This window comes from Pleurodeles waltl, chromosome 8, assembly GCF_031143425.1.
Source record: "Pleurodeles waltl isolate 20211129_DDA chromosome 8, aPleWal1.hap1.20221129, whole genome shotgun sequence".
Taxonomy (NCBI): domain Eukaryota; kingdom Metazoa; phylum Chordata; class Amphibia; order Caudata; family Salamandridae; genus Pleurodeles; species Pleurodeles waltl.
In genome coordinates, this window is record NC_090447.1 from 882,233,342 (window position 1) to 882,250,692 (window position 17,351).

Sequence of the window (17,351 nt, forward strand, 5' to 3'; positions counted from 1 at the left end):
CAAGGGCCCTGATGCCAGGGAAGGTCTCTAAGGGCTGCAGCATGTCTTATGCCACCCTAGGGACCCCTCACTCAGCAGACACTGCTTGCCAGCTTGTGTGTGCTGATGGGGAGAAAATGACTAAGTCGACATGGCACTCCCCTCAGGGTGCCATGCCAACCTCCCACTGCCTGTGGCATAGGTAAGTCACCCCTCTAGTAGGCCTTACAGCCCTAAGGCAGGGTGCACTATACCACAGGTGAGGGCATATGTGCATGAGCACTATGCCCCTACAGTGTCTAAGCAAAACCTTAGACATTGTAAGTGCAGGGTAGCCATAAGAGAATATGGGCTGGGAGTCTGTCAAAAACGAACTCCACAGCTCCATAATGGCTACACTGAATACTGGGAAGTTTAGTATCAAACTTCTCAGAATAATAAACCCACACTGATGCCAGTGTTGGATTTATTAAAAAATGCACACAGAGGGCATCTTAGAGATACCCCCTGTATTTTACCCAATTGTTCAGTGCAGGACTGACTGGTCTGTGCCAGCCTGCTGCTGAGAGACGAGTGTCTGACCTCATGCGGTGAGAGCCTTTGTGCTCTCTGAGGACAGAAACAAAGCCTGCCCTGGGTGGAGGTGCTTCACACCTCCCCCCTGCAGGAACTGTAACACCTAGCAGTGAGCTTCAAAGGCTCAAGCTTCGTGTTACAATGCCCCAGGGCACTCCAGCTAGTGGAGATGCCCGCCTCCTGGACCCAGCCCCCACTTTTGGCGGCAAGTCCAGGAGAGATAATGAAAGCAACAAGGAGGAGTCACTGGCCAGTCAGGACCGCCCCCAAGGTGTCCTGAGCTGAGGTGACTAACTTTTAGAAATCCTCCATCTTGCAGATGGAGGATTCCCCCAATAGGATTAGGGATGTGACCCCCTCCCCTTGGGAGGAGGCACAAAGAGGGTGTACCCACCCTCAGGGCTAGTAGCCATTGGCTACTAACCCCCCAGACCTAAACACGCCCTTAAATTTAGTATTTAAGGGCTCTCCCTGAACCTAGAAACCAGATTCCTGCAACAACAAGAAGAAGGACTGCCTAGCTGAAAACACCTGCAGAGGAAGACCAGAAGACAACTGCCTTGGCTCCAGAAACTCACCGGCCTGTCTCCTGCCTTCCAAAGAACTCTGCTCCAGCGACGCCTTCCAAAGGGACCAGCGACCTCTGAATCCTCTGAGGACTGCCCTGCTTCGACGACGACAAGAAACTCCAGAGGACAGCGGACCTGCTCCAAAAAGACTGCAACTTTATCCAAAGGAGCAGATTTAAAGACCCCTGCAACTCCCCGCAAGAAGCGTGAGACTTGCAACACTGCACCCGGCGACCCCGACTCGGCTGGTGGAGAACCAACACCTCAGGGAGGACCCCCGGACTACTCTACGACTGAGTACCAAAACCTGTCCCCCCTGAGCCCCCACAGCGCCGCCTGCAGAGGGAATCCCGAGGCTTCCCCTGACCGCGACTCTCTGAAACCTAAGTCCCGACGCCTGGAAAAGACCCGCAGCCCCCAGGACCTGAAGGACCGGACTTTCACTGCAGAAGTGACCCCCAGGAGTCCCTCTCCCTTACCCAAGTGGAGGTCTCCCCGAGGAAGCCCCCCCTTGCCTGCCTGCAGCGCTGAAGAGATCCCTTGATCTCTCATTGACTTCCATTGCGAACCCGACGCTTGTTCTAACACTGCACCCGGCCGCCCCGCGCAGGGTGAAATTTCTGTGTGGGCTTGTGTCCCCCCCGGTGCCCTACAAAACCCCCCTGGTCTGCCCTCCGAAGACGCGGGTACTTACCTGCTGGCAGACTGGAACCGGGGCACCCCCTTCTCTCCATTGAAGCCTATGCGTTTTGGGCACCAATTTGAACTCTGCACCTGACCGGCCCTGAGCTGCTGGTGTGGTAACTTTGGGGTTGCTCTGAACCCCCAACGGTGGGCTACCTTGGACCAAGAACTGAACCCTGTAAGTGTCGTACTTACCTGGTAAAACTAACAAAACTTACCTCCCCCAGGAACTGTGAAAATTGCACTAAGTGTCCACTTTTAAAATAGCTATTTGTGAATAACTTGAAAAGTATACATGCAATTGAAATGATTCAAAGTTCCTAATGTACTTACCTGCAATACCTTTCAAACAAGATATTACATGTTAAATTTGAACCTGTGGTTCTTAAAATAAACTAAGAAAATATATTTTTCTATACAAAACCTATTGGCTGGATTTGTCTCGGAGTGTGTGTACCTCATTTATTGTCTGTGTATGTACAACAAATGCTTAACACTACTCCTTTGATAAGCCTACTGCTCGACCACACTACCACAAAATAGAGCATTAGTATTATCTTTTTTTACCACTATTTTACCTCTAAGGGGAACCCTTGGACTCTGTGCATGCTATTCCTTACTTTGAAATAGCACATACAGAGCCAACTTCCTACAAGCAGCTGGAATAAAATTCATCCCACTCCGACTGAGTGTCGAGGGGTTCTTGATCTCCCCCTTCGAAATGTCAGTGTCCTGTGGTATGGTCATATCCAGTGTGGCCATATTCGCTAGTGGTAAAGAGGACGGCCACTGACGTGGGGTGGTAACCCTTGAAACAGGCGATGGAGGCTGCGATTGCCCCAGAGGAGAAAAACACCTACTGTAGTCTTTAAGCATCACTCTCAGATCAGATAGTAAAGAGCCTGGCATGTACACATCCTCCCGATATGCCTGGTCCCCTGCGTAGTATGGAACAATTTGGCCACAGCACACAGAATAGATTGTCCAATCATGTGGTGAGGATGAAAATCCCTGATGGTGTGTTGTAGGTTTTAGAGGAAGTATGAGGTTGAAGAAAAACCTTGAGTCTTGTTAGTAGATGATGTCTTTATTCGTGGGTGTTAGAAATCATAATATCATCATAGATATACAGCCAACACGCGTTTCGTCACACAGGTGACTTCATCAAGGCTGGGCCGTCCGGCCAGAGTAGTGGATAATAATCAGCTATGTATGTAGGCTATAGTAAGTGAAAAAGATCTTATTGGGATAGTGAAACTAAGAGTAGTATAGCTGCCCGAGCAGCAGCAGGCGAGTTAGGTGTTGAGCACGTAGGTTAAAACAGGTATAGCAAGCCCTGATAAGCCTCGAGTCAAAACCTGAACAACGTCGGATGGAGATGCGCCGTAAGCAGTCTAGGAGCGTCTAATGGTCCTACGTAGTACTACGGGTTATAGGTTTCACCATACTCATCATCATCTTGCTATTTAACATTCAACTGTGAGGGGCGGTGCACTGTTCCAAAATGGCCCCTCATCATCTGAGTCTTAATCACCCTCCAACAGATGTACTGGCATCCGAGGGGTGACTTTACGTGGCAAATTATGTGGAGTGAGTTTTTCCTGACTTACGTAGTTTTTCCCGTCGGAGTAGATACAGCCTTCGTCGACGGAGTTGTGGACGACGTATGCATGGAGATTTTAATCGTCAACAGCTTCAAAGTGGAAGCTACTGTCAACTGGGTCGAAGATGATAGCAATGAGGACACCATTGTTACTGTCGTCAACGATGACGTGTAGGTCCTAGTCGACGTTGTTGACGCTGTCCTCATTGACGGTGGAAGGCTTGTTTGTGATGTCAGCACGGCCGTTGGCGATGTGGAAGTAGTCTACTGTGAAAAGGCACTCACCGATGTCGTCGACAAGGAGGCTGTCGATGGTAGTCTTTGCCAGAGGTCTGTCCACCACAGGAACAGAGGAGGGCCTTTTGAAAGGCTCAGCAGATGGAGACACAGAAGATGTTTTTTTTATTAGGCCTTTCAGAGCTGCTGGCATGCCCTCTTTCCCCTACTGTGGAGAATTTATGAGGTGAAGTTGAAGGGCTGCGACCTTTTTAAGACCCTGAGGTGGTCTTTTTGTGGGCCTTTCTTGGCTGCTCTGATGAAGATCTTGAATGAGATCCAGCCTTCTTAGATGGCTTTCTGGACGATGTTGAGGAGTCATCGCTTTCTGAATCAGAGACTGGGTTCTCTAGATTAAAGGTTCGGCAGCCATATTAATAATCTGCCCTCTCTATTCTGCAGGGTTTTGGAAGAGGAGAAGGTCTGACATACCTTGCAGTCCTTAGCCGAGGGGTCTGGGTAAAGGCAGTATATGCAGTCCACATGAGGGTCTTCAGAGTGTAATCTTTTCCCCCCAGTTCTTGCAGGATCTGAACTAACTTTTCTTTTCCTTGTCAGACATGCTGCAGGCCTTACCCACAATCAGTCAGAACAAGTTCAGAAGAATATCAGCTTAAAGCTATTCCAAAAGATATGAAGCAGAGCTGAGGAGACTCCCTAGCACGACGTGCAGTAGAAAATCGGAGGTACTGGAGCTTCTCTCAGGAGGGTTCAAAATGGGTGCCTCCGGATTGGTGGATTCTGAAGTTGGGTCTCTTAAAATGAAAGACAAGAGTTTTAAATTAAGAGGCCTAAGGGCCCTTCGGTTTAAATCTATGGAAACACTGCTTGGTTAAATGTACCGGGGGCTCCTATCTCATCGACAGGGAATTCAAGCAAGTGACTATGAAAGTTCCAATACTGGAATAACAAGTGTAAAACATTTAAACAGCACCAAAGTAATTGAAGGACACAACAAGATTTACACGTTACTTACCTTCAGTAACAAAATATCTGATAGAGACATTCTAGTTGCAGATTCCTTACCTTAGACTTTCCCCCAGGCGTCAGACTGGATCTGGAGATTTTTCTTCAAGCTATACCCTTGTGCGTCAGCAGGTGGCATCGGTTGACTCCACGGGCATTGTTGTCACCGTAATGACATCGGGAGTAGTACATAGACGCCACCCTCGCGCAGTGACTTCAGTTTCTTTTAATGACCTTACACTCCAAAGCGCAGAGCCGCTAAGAACACAGACTGGTGTACCAGAGCTAAGGACCTGAAAGGGGGAATCCCTGTCCTTAGAAGTCAGTCTGCAAGCGGGGAGGATGGGTGGGCGGTAAGGAATCTGCAACTAGAATAGGTCTCTACCAGATATTTTGTTATCTAAAGTAAGTAACTTGTACATCTGATAGACTTCTAGTTGCAGACTCCTTACCTTAGAATAGATACCCAAGCAATGCCATCCTCAGGGGTGGGCTGTGAACCAAGATCATACTAGGAAGCTCTGTAGGACCGAACGACCAAAATAGCTGTCCTGATGGACCGGACATTTCCAAGCGGGAGTGCTTAGCAAACGTGTGCAGGGACTTAAACGTAGCTGCCTGGCACATATCCAAAACAGGAACTCCACATGCTAACGCAGTGGAAGCAGCAGTTGCTCTGGTGTAATGAGCACGTAAGCCTTCAGGAGGTTGCTTCTTGCTCAAAGCGTAGCACATTTTGATGCAAAGAAGCAACCATCGAGAGATGGTACGCTTTGGAACCGCCTTCCCTTTTTTTACACCCACATACCCAACAAAGTTGATCGTCCAACCGGAAATCTTTAGTTCGATTGAGGTAGAACATCACCGTTCTTTTTGGGTCCAGACGGTGGAGTCTCTCCTCATGGGAATGATGTGGGGGTGCGTAGAAAGTAGGGATGGACTGGCCTACATGAAAGGGTGTAACCACGTTAGAAAGGAAGGAAGCCCTGGTGCACAACATAACTGTCAGGGTGCACAGACAAGTATGGCGGTTTTGAGGAAAGGGCCTAAAGCTCACTCATCCTGTGAGCAGAGATGATAGCGACTAGAAAAACAGCTTTGAAGGTGAGGAGCCACAAGGGACAATTATGCATTGGCTCAAAGGGGGTACACATCAAATAAGTATGAGATTAAGGTCCCACTGAGGCATGATAAATGGAGTGGGAGGAAATAAATTAGTGAGCCCTTTTAGGAATCTACTCACAATAGGAGATTTAAAGAGTGAGGGCTGATCAGGTAGCCAACGAAAGGCTGAAATGGCAGATAAATTCCCTTTAAGGGTGCCCAAAGCAGAACCCTGCTGGGCCAAATAAAGAACAAACAGAAGAACCTTGGATAGAGGGGCAGAAAGGGGATCAGATTTGTTGGTACACCATACCACAATTTTTATTCCAACGACAGGCTTATACAGTTTGGTTGATGGACGCATGGCTGCCAAGATAACATTGCAGACTTAGGGTTGAAGGGCAAAAGCTGTCAACTGTTGCCACTCAATCTCCACACATGAAGGTGGAGGTTGGAAAGGTTCAGGTGAAGAACTGTCCCCTGTTGCTGCAACAGGGGATCCACCAGAAGAGACAGTCTGAGTGGAGGATCGATGGACATGCTCAATAGCTCTGGATACCATACTCTCCGTGCCTAGTCTGGAGCCACCAAGATGACTTGGGCGTGGTTGTTTCTGATTTTCTTGAGAACTCGGGGCAGAAGAGGTGTAGGTGGAAAGGAGGCTGGAGTTCCACTCGAGACAAAAAGCGTCTCCAAACTACTGTCGCCTTGGAAACTCCAAGGCACAAAACAGCTGACTTTGCATGTACTCTGCAGAGGTGAACAGATCAAACCAAAGCTCTTCCCACTGCTGACAGACCTTCCACCACCTCTGGATGGAGACTCCATTCGTGATCAGCTGTGCATTGACAGCTGGGCTCATCTGCTCTGGTGTTGAGGGAACCTGCCAGATGTTGAACCCCCAGGGTAGTGCCCAGCCATGTCCAAAGGCAGAGTGCCTCCTGACAAAATGGTCCAGGACCCTACTCTGCCCTGTTTGTTGCAGTACCACATGGCAGTAGTACTGTCCGTGAACATCTGCACCACTTTCCCTTTGAGAGAGGGAAGGAATGCTTTCAACACAAGCCTGATCGCGCAGAGCTCCAGCAGATTGATATGGAGCCCTGACTCCACTGGAGAACAGAGTCCTCTGATCTCCACCTCTCCCATGTGGCCGCCCCAACCCAGAAGTGACACATCTGTCACTATAAAGATCTGGTTGGTTAAGTGTAGGAAGTTGGCTTTGTATATACTATCTCAAAGTAAGCGATAGTGTGCACAGAGTCCAAGGGCTCCCCTTAGAGGTAAGATAGTGGCACAATTAGATCATTCTAATGCTCTAATTTGTGGTAGTGTGGTTGAGCAGTAGGCTTAGAGGGTAGTGTTAAGCATCTGTTAGACTTCTTCGAAGAAAAACAACTTGTAACACTCCGACCCAACACCAGACGGCGGACTATGCACAGCATGTGTATCTGCAGCTACACATGCCACCGAACATATATTTTCTTAATTTATTTTTAGAACCACAAGTTCAAGATTTGAAGTAAATACATAAAATGCAAGGTACTCACCACAGGTAAGTTAGGAACTTTGAATTAGAGCAATATCCTATACACTTTGCTTTTAAAATAGCTTATTGCCATTTTAACAGACAGTGCAAAAATCAACAGTCCCTGGGGGAGGTAAGTAAGACACAAGTCTCGGTTCCTGGGCATATGCAGCCTACCGTTGGGGGTTCAAGGCAACTCGAAAGTTACCACACCAGCAGCTCAGGTGCAGAGGTCAAAGAGGTGCCCAAAACACATAGGTTCCTATGGAGAACAGGGGTGCTCCAGTTCTAGTCTGCCAGCAGGTAAGTACCCGCAGCCTTTTGGGGGGGGTGGGGTGGGGGGGAGGGGGTAAGAGATTCTCAGGTCAGTTCACACCCAGAAACAAGGGGGTGAGGGGGCTCGTGCCACCCGCTCCTTGCTGAAATCCTTTAATGCAGGAGCAGCTCTACTGGACAGTCTGGCACACACTCCCTCCAACAATAAGGTGCTGCTCTGGATCGGAACAGGGCAGGCTGTGCGCTCTAGCAGCAGCCCTGCCCTCTCCAGGGCTCCCCAGTGCAGCAGCAGCACAATTCTGGCAGCAGCAGCTGTTAGATGCCTCTTCAGTCCTCACCGGCATCAGTGTGATTCACCGCTCCTCCCCCGGGGCTCCGACCTCAATTTAGCACATCGTGGCTCCTCGCCGATTTCATGATTTTAACCCCGGGGCCATTGCAGAGCACAGATTCAGGAGACTGCTCCGGCTGCCATCTTGACTTTGCCCCCCAAATGCACTGTCAACTTTTGCAAACTCTAACAATTACTAACAAAGTACTCACCCGATTCCACAGATCTTGGTATGAAAGTTTATATAAAAGTATGTCTTATTTTTTCAAATTGGTTTTAGGTTTGAGTGTCTCACTACTTTGTGTGTGCCTTACATGATTAGAACTACCCACTGATATGCCTAAGTGCTCAACCACACTACCACATAGGAGCGTTTGGGATGTCATTTGTGCCTCTGATACCTCTGGAGTGTGCCTGGATTCGTTGCACAGTGTACCTCATTTTGGTCCTCTAAAGAGTGTAGGAAGCTGGCTCTGTGTGGTGTACTAAAAAGTACACTGTTCAGAGTCCAGTGGATCCCCAGTTGGTTTGCAGAGGCAAAGGTAGATATGACTCATGTTCTATTTTGTAGTAGAGTGGGCATATAGTTAGGCTTATCAGAGTGTAGTACTAAGCATTTACTGACAGATTCAATAAATGAGAAAGACCCTCAAAGAATAAATGAAACCACATTAGAAAAATAACCTTTATGTTTAAATCCCAACAACTTCATAATCTGGTAAATACTTTTTTCAAACAAATACTTTACAGATTCTAAAATTAACAGTGCAATTCTTGGTGTTCTTCAATGTTAACCCTTGGAGGAAAGTAATGTTTAGCAAACACAGGGTTAACGACTTATGAGGCTAATTTCAGAGTTAAGGTAAGTACTGGACACTTATCAGACCCACACCTGCAAGTCACTCTGGGCAGCAGGGTGCAGTAAGACGTCGGGTGCCCAGTGGTTTTCAATGGGTCAACGTTTTGGCCAGAGTCTGGTTATGTCAGCTGGCAGGCCAGTGGGGCTGGTTCCAAGTCAGCTGCTTTTTTCCCTCTTCTGTAGGTATGACTCCTGTGTCCTCTGCTTCTCAGGATCTGAGTTCTGGGCTCCAGGGGTGCCACCCAGTAGCCAATGGGCTGCCCACCTTTTGATGACTACACCCTTTGTATGAACACTTCCTCTAGGAAGCGGGCATAACCCTGACCCTAGAGGCCTAAGTTCTTCCACACAAGATGGAGGAATTCGAAAAGTGGTGTCCACTTCAGTTCGTCCACATTAGGAGATGGACTGGCATGAAGTGATCACACCTAATCTGCCTAACTTTCCTGCCTGGGTCGCATTACAGAGGCAGCCAGGCATTTGAAGCCTCCTGCCCTATCCATCCTGCCTAGGTGAGGTGATAACCTCTGCCATATGCAGGCTTTTGCCTCTGGCCCTCAAGACTGTCGGCTGTCACCTCGGGGGGCCCTCCCTGGTCACTTATGTCTGAGAATCAACTGACACAGCTAGGGCATATCTGTTCGTGCCGATATACCCTCACATTTAATATGATGCCTCCTGTGTAGGAAAATGGCTCCCTGCTGCAGTTACTCACAACTTTGTGCCTGATATTGATGCTAACTTGACTGAGAAGTGTGCTGGGACCCTGCTAACCAGGCCCCAGCACCAGTGTTCTTTCACTAAAGATGTACCTTTGTTTCCACAATTAGCACACCCCTGGCACACAGAAAAGGCCCTTGTAAAAGGTACCAGTGGTACCAAGGGCCCTGTGACCAGGGAAGGTCCCTAAGGGCTGCATCATATGTTGTGCCACTGTAAGGGACCCCTCACCTAACATGCACACTGCCATGTGTTGATGGGGAGAAAAAGGCAAAGTCGACATGGCAACCCCCTCAGGATGCCATGCCCACAAAATACTGCCTGTGGCATAGGTAAGTCACCCCTCTAGCAGGCCTTACAGCCCTAAGGTAGGGTGCACTATACCACAGGTGAGGGCAAAGATGCATGAGCAATATGCCCCTACAGTGTCCAAGTCTATTCTTAGACATTGTAAGTACAGTGTGGCCATATTAGGTATATGGTCTGGGAGTTTGTCAAAACGAACTCCACAGCTCCCTAATAGCTACACTGAATACTGGGAAGTTTGGTATCAAACTTCTCAGAATAATAAATCCAACACTGGCATCAGTGTGGGTTTATTACAAAATGCACACAGATGCACATCTTAGAAGATGCTCCCTGTAATTTACCTAATCCTTCAGTGCAGGACTGACTGGTCTGTGCCAGCCTGCTGCAGCAAGACGAGTTTCAGACCCCCTGGGGTGAGGGCCTTTGTGCCCTCTGAGGCCAGAAACAAAGCCTGCTCTGGGTGGAGGTGCTTCACCCCCCACCAGCAGCACAGAATTCAGTGCTTATGAAGTGCCAATTAATAACCTCTAGATAAGAACATTGCAGAAAGCATATCTCCCCGCCTCCCTTGCACTCATATGTATACAGTGCACGTGCAGCCTCAAATAACTTTCTCCAACTTGTGATTCAGAGTCTACAGCAAGAGGGCCAAGAATAACACTTTTGCTGTCAGAGCAGTCTGCCTAACAGTGTTCTTGGTGTAGTGCCCTCTATCAATTGCCCAACCCTGCTTCTGTAATACAACCACGTCCCTTGAACCATATCCGGATGAATACGGTCTCCTATATCATCTTCAAATTGGGTTGGTCTCCAAAATAGTATGAAGGGCTCCTCTAACAAGCTCCTGCCCTGGTGTAATAATCCAAAGGACAATAATCCATTTTTCCCTTGTTCGAGCCTTCTGCATATGGTGCAAAATATGTTCACTCTTCTTTCCAAGCTAAAACCACAATCAGTAGAACAGTATTTAAATTTTAAACATTTAACGTACATCCCTTAGCGCACCTTCACTGTTTCTAGTTTGCACTCATGTCTAAGCCATTATCAGCCACAAAGAGGTAAACGTACCTCATCTTGAAGAGACTCTTCAACTTGCTCATCATAGTCCTCATCTTGCCTCTTAACTATAGTAAGAGAAATGTTTTGGGTTAGAGTTACAGCAGTTAGAGAAATGAACTGGAGCAAATTAAGAGTCTTTTGAAAAATAAAAATATTTTATTGATACAGGACATTTATTTTGAATTCCAAAAGATAACCAAGAAATAAATGACATATACACAAGAGTATTTCAAAAAGTGAAAAGAAAATGTCCAAATACTTCCCCAGCCAAAAATGTAGAATTGTTAAAAAAATAAAAATAAAAAAAACACCAACCTCCTTCACTGACATCGATGTAGATACTGTGAAGTTATGGTGTTGAAAGTTAATAGTGAAACCAGCCATCAATAACATGTAACAGTCCAAAGAGTACAAGAAACAGCTAAGGAAGTCAAAAGGTATTGGGCCAGCATGGATTATAAGTAGGGACTTGAACTGTAGAACCCTTAAGTGACGGAATGGCGAATATTTGGATTTTCCAGTGGCAGGGGCGCCCAATGGTGTCACTAAACTGGTCACTACAGTCAAGGTTAGTCTAACTGTTGAAATCTCTGACTGTATGGTAACATGCACCCACACACAGCTCCTGCGTAGAAAGTACGTCCCCTCACAGCTTTAGTGTTCCAAAGGAAAATACCCTCCTGCACCACTTCAGTCGGAGGCTACAATCCCACACACTCCTACAAGATCATTTGCATTGGACTGGAAATCTTTGTTGGTATGCACTACAGATCCAGTTAGAAACTTAGGCAGATTTTGAAGACGAGTAATTTTAACAGCACATTTTTAAACATGGTCTGTGGGTGAGCAGAATCTATAATTAGGCTGGTGTTGGGCACTGTAGATGCTAGAGCACTAGGAAAATACTGTTTAAGGTATTTTAGAATGTTCCATGACACCGCAGAACCCTTGGGTAACAGTTATATGAACAAATGGCATAGCCCTTTTAAATGGACATTATTTCTCAGTTCTTGAATACGTTTTGCCTTGAGGTTTGTCACATTTGTGATAAACTGTACTGTTTTGACAGGTGCTAAAAACTGACTAATCAAGACAGCAGGCTTAAACAAAAAAATAAAAAACTGTTACAGCCATTTACAAGTGGTAACAAATATACTAGCTTCGAAGTGTACAAAAACTAAACACTTCAAATATGAGCTTTAATAAAATAAGGTTTTGCACTCAAAAGCAGAAAAGACGAACTAATGATTTCCTTTTTGACAAGTAGTAACAATTTGAAAAAGTCTCCAGAAGTAAAGCTTAGGTCATGTACTTATGTGAGGAGTCAACGAGGATGTTGACATACAGTAGGACAGATTAAAAAAGCGTAATAAAATTCTCAACCAGACAAACGGGAACAACGCACAGCACTTGAATCTGTTATGAACTACTCAGACTACATTTTATAAACGTTAAGTTAGCCGTTCTGCCTTTGGTCCACATTCAGCATGCCATTATCTTTTGCAGAACTTGGGAAAGTAACATTTCATCTAAATGTTTTGTTATAACATCAGGCAACAATGGTCTGCCACACACTACACAATATCTGTGTTTCAATGTTTGGCAGACATCTACAATGAACATGCTGTCAGTTCACATTTTCATCTTCTGGTTTAGACTAGTTGCATCTCTGATTTTGCAGCGTTCAATAGATTTTGCAATGTATACTACATTTGGTCAATCTCCTATATGAAACCCTTGAATTGCCCACTGAATTGTAGAGGCCTTCACACCAGATTATCAGAAGAGGTACGCTGCCAGACTGGCAAAGCATCTTCCCTTATTCCAAGAGTTGATCTAATGAGAGCTGCGCCCAGCTGATCGTGTCTTCCTTCTAAAGGAACACTGCCAGCTGAAGCCTGATAAAGCTGATCTGCTGTGAACAGGTATGCAGTGCACAGGGCTAAAGACACTCGAGGAAAGTTACTTATTCCAGGCTCTTTGTGGAGCTCACAGTAGTAGCTTTAGAATAGCAGGATACTAGGAACCTTAAAAAAATCACATTCGAGCTGTTCAGTTTTTTTCCTTGCTGCTAACATGCATACGTCCTGTTTTAATTATATTCTGTGTGGTTATTAATCATGGACTAAACAGAACGAAAATGTTGAAAAGCCCTGTTAAGCATTTAGTGTATTTCGTTCTTAGTGTAATGCTCAAGTATGCTATTCTAAGAATAAAACTGGAGTTGAATTATCACTGTCCCTGAAGGATTTATGGGACAGTTAGAAACCCAGACAGCACAAACACCACATCTGCTAGACTGCCCAATGGGTTGTGTGGGGCCTCAGTAACTGACTTCTTTACTCAATAACTGTGCACTGAATCAAGTCCTTGCACTCGTGGCTAGGAATCCAAACCCTGAAGAGGTGCTCCCTAGGTGCGGAATATATGCAGCCAAAACGAAAGGAAAATGTCACTTACCCAGTGTACATCTGTTCGTGGCATTAGTCGCTGCAGATTCACATGCTGTGCATAGTCCGCCGTCTGGTGTTGGGTCGGAGTGTTACAAGTTGTTTTTCTTCGAAGAAGTCTTTGAGTCACGAGACCGAGGGACTCCTCCTACTTTGGTTCCATTGCGCATGGGCGTCGACTCTATGTTAGATTGTTTTCCCCGCAGAGGGTGAGGTAGGGGTTGTGTATGTTAGTAATAGTGCCCATGCAATGGAATGACTAAGTATGTACAAAATGAAGGTTAAAGTAATATATTTACAAATGTACAAATGTTGAAGATTACTTCCAAACGGCTACAGGCTCCCTGGGAGGCGGGGGGGCGCATGTGAATCTGCAGCGACTAATGCCACGAACAGATGTACACTGGGTAAGTGACATTTTCCGTTCAGTGGCATGTGTAGCTGCAGATACACATGCTGTGCATAGACTAGTAAGCAGTTATCTCCCCAAAAGCGGTGGTTCAGCCTGTAGGAGTGGAAGTAGTTTGAAATAAAGTTCTTAGTACAGCTTGACCTACTGTGGCTTGTTGTGCAGATAACACGTCTACACAGTAATGCTTAGTAAATGTGTGAGGCGTAGACCATGTTGCTGCCTTACATATTTCGTTCATTGGAATATTTCCTAGAAAGGCCATGGTAGCACCTTTCTTTCTGGTTGAGTGTGCCTTTGGTGTAATAGGCAGCTGTCTCTTTGCTTTAAGATAGCAGGTTTGGATGCACCTAACTATCCATCTAGCTATACCTTGTTTTGATATTGGATTTCCTGTATGAGGTTTTTGAAAGGCGATAAATAGTTGTTTTGTCTTTCGAATTAGTTTTGTTCTGTCAATGTAGTACATTAGTGCTCTTTTGATGTCTAATGTATGTAGTGCTCTTTCAGCTATTGAGTCTGGCTGTGGAAAGAACACTGGCAATTCTACTGTTTGATTTAAGTGGAACGGTGAGATGACCTTTGGTAAGAATTTTGGGTTGGTTCCTAGAACTACCTTATTTTTGTGTATTTGAATAAATGGTTCTTGTATAGTAAATGCCTGAATTTCACTTACTCTTCTTAGAGATGTAATGGCAATGAGAAATGCAACTTTCCACGTTAAGTATTGCATTTCACAAGAATGCATGGGTTCGAAAGGTGGACCCATGAGCCTTGTCAAGACAATGTTGAGGTTCCATGAAGGAACAGGTGGTGTCCTTGGTGGTATTATTCTCTTTAGGCCCTCCATAAACGCTTTAATGACCGGTATTTTAAATAGGGAAGTTGAATGAGTAATCTGCAGGTAAGCAGATATTGCTGTAAGATGTATTTTTATGGAATTAAAAGCTAGATTTGATTTTTGTAGATGTAGTAAATATCCTACTACATCTTTTGGAGATGCATGCAATGGTTGGACTTGATTATTATGGCAGTAACAAACAAATCTTTTCCATTTACTTGCATAGCAGTGTCTAGTGGATGGCCTTCTAGCTTGTTTTATGACCTCCATACATTCTTGTGTGAGGTTCAAGTGTCCAAATTCTAGGATTTCAGGAGCCAAATTGCTAGATTCAGCGATGCTGGGTTTGGATGCCTGATCTGTTGTTTGTGTTGTGTTAACAGATCTGGCCTGTTGGGTAGTTTGACATGAGGTACTACTGACAGGTCTTGTAGTGTGGTATACCAAGGTTGTCTTGCCCATGTTGGTGCTATTAGTATGAGTTTGTTTTGACTCAATCTGTTTACTAGATATGGAAGGAGAGGGAGGGGGGGGAAAAGCGTACGCAAATATCCCTGACCAATTCATCCATAGAGCATTGCCTTGAGATTGCCGGTGTGGGTACCTGGATGCGAAGTTTTGGCATTTTGCGTTTTCTTTTGTTGCAAATAGATCTATTTGAGGTGTTCCCCAAATTTGGAAGTAAGTGTTCAGGATTTGGGGGTGAATTTCCCATTCGTGGACCTGTTGGTGATCCCGAGAGAGATTGTCTGCTAGCTGGTTCTGGATCCCTGGAATAAACTGTGCTATTAGGCGAATGTGGTTGTGAATTGCCCAATGCCATATTTTTTGTGTGAGGAGACACAACTGTGTCAAGTGTTCCCCCTTGTTTGTTTAAATAATACATTGTCGTCATGTTGTCTGTTTTGACAAGAATGTATTTGTGGGTTATCATTGGTTGGAATGCTTTCAACGCTAGAAATACTGCTAACAATTCTAGGTGATTTATATGAAACTTTCTTTGATGTACGTCCCATTGTCCTTGGATGCTGTGTTGATTGAGGTGTGCTCCCCACCCTGTCATGGAAGCATCTGTTATCACGTATTGTGGCACTGGGTCTTGGAAAGGCCGCCCTTTTGTTTAAATTTGTACTGTTCCACCATAGAAGCGAGATGTATGTTTGGCGGTCTATCAACACCAGATCTAGAAGGTGACCCTGTGCATGTGACCATTGTGATGCTAGGCACTGTTGTAAGGGCCGCATGTGCAATCTTGCGTTTGGGACAATGGCTATGCATGAGGACATCATGCCTAGGAGTTTTAAGACCATCTTTGCGTGTATCTTTTGTGTTGGATACATAGCTTGTATCACCTTGTGAAAATTTTGAACCCTTTGTGGACTTGGAGTGGCTATCCCTTTTGTTGTGTTGATTGTCGCTCCTAAGTATTGCTGTGTTTGACACGGCAAAAGGTGTGACTTTGCATAGTTGATGGAGAAACCCAGTTTGAAAAGGGTTTGTATAACATAATCTGTGTGGTGTAAACACTTTGTTAGCGAGTTGGTTTTGATTAACCAATCGTCTAGGTACGGGAACACGTGTATTTGCTGCCTCCTGATATGTGCAGCTACTACTGCTAGACATTTTGTAAAGACTCTTGGTGCTGTCGTTATTCCGAATGGCAACACTTTGAATTGGTAATGTATTCCTTCGAATACGAACCTTAGGTATTTCCTGTGCGAGGGATGTATCGGTATATGGAAATACACGTCTTAGATCTAACGTTGTCATGTAGTCTTGCTGTTTCAGTAGTGGTATTACGTCTTGTAACGTGACCATGTGAAAGTGGTCTGATTTGATGTAGGTTTTTAGTGTTCTGAGATCCAATATTGGTCTCAGACTTTTGTCCTTTTTCGGTATTAGAAAGTACAGTGAGTAAACTCCTGTGTTCTTTTGTGTTTTTGGTACTAATTCTATTGCGTCTTTTTGCAGTAATGCTTGAACTTCTAGTCGGTCTATATGCTGTTTGGACATCTTGTGTTTTTTCGGTGGGACGTTTGGAGGGAGTTGGAGAAATTCTATGCAATAACCATGTTGGATAATTGCTAAGACCCAAGTGTCTGTTGTGATCTCCTCCCAAGATTTGTAGAACTGGCTTAGTCTTCCCCACACTGGTGTTGTGTGAAGGGGTTGAGTGACTTGTGAGTCACTGCTTGTTTTGAGGGGTTTTGGGCCCTTGAAATTTTCCCCGGTTTCTTGGGAATTGGCCCCCTCTGTATTGGCCCTGAAAGCCTCCCCTTTGATACTGTCCCTGGTAGGTAGACGGTGTTGTTTGTGAGGTGCTGGCTTGTGTGGCTTGACCTCGAAACCCTCCTCTGAAAGTAGTTTTGCGAAATGTGCCAAATGTGCCTCTGCCCTGCGGGGAATAGAGTGCGCCCATGGCTTTAGCTGTGTCAGTGTCTTTCTTTAATTTTTCAATTGCAGTGTCCACTTCTGGTCCAAATAATGGTTGTTCATTGAACGGCATATTGAGCACTGCCTGTTGTATCTCAGGTTTGAAGCCGGATGTGCGCAGCCATGCGTGCCTCCTTATCGTTACAGCAGTATTTATAGTTCTTGCAGCTGTATCTGCTGCATCCATAGAAGAACGGATTTGGTTGTTGGATATGTTTTGTCCCTCTTCAACCACTTGTTTTGCCCGTTTTTGGAATTCTTTGGGGAGGTGCTCGATGAGATGCTGCATCTCGTCCCAATGGGCTCTGTCATATCGCGCTAGGAGTGCCTGCGAGTTGACGATGCGCCACTGATTTGCAGCTTGTACTGCAACCCTTTT

General features: G+C 45.6%; 1 protein-coding gene across 1 annotated transcript in view; it reads right to left on the reverse strand.

The window, feature by feature from the left end:
• Nucleotides 1-17,351, reverse strand: part of IPO5 (importin 5) — a 531,657-nt gene that overhangs the window by 173,182 nt on the left and 341,124 nt on the right. Inside the window, exon 21 of the mRNA XM_069205185.1 lies at nt 10,849-10,904. Within this exon, the coding sequence (XP_069061286.1) occupies nt 10,849-10,904 (56 nt within the window). The remainder of the gene's footprint in view (nt 1-10,848; nt 10,905-17,351) is intronic.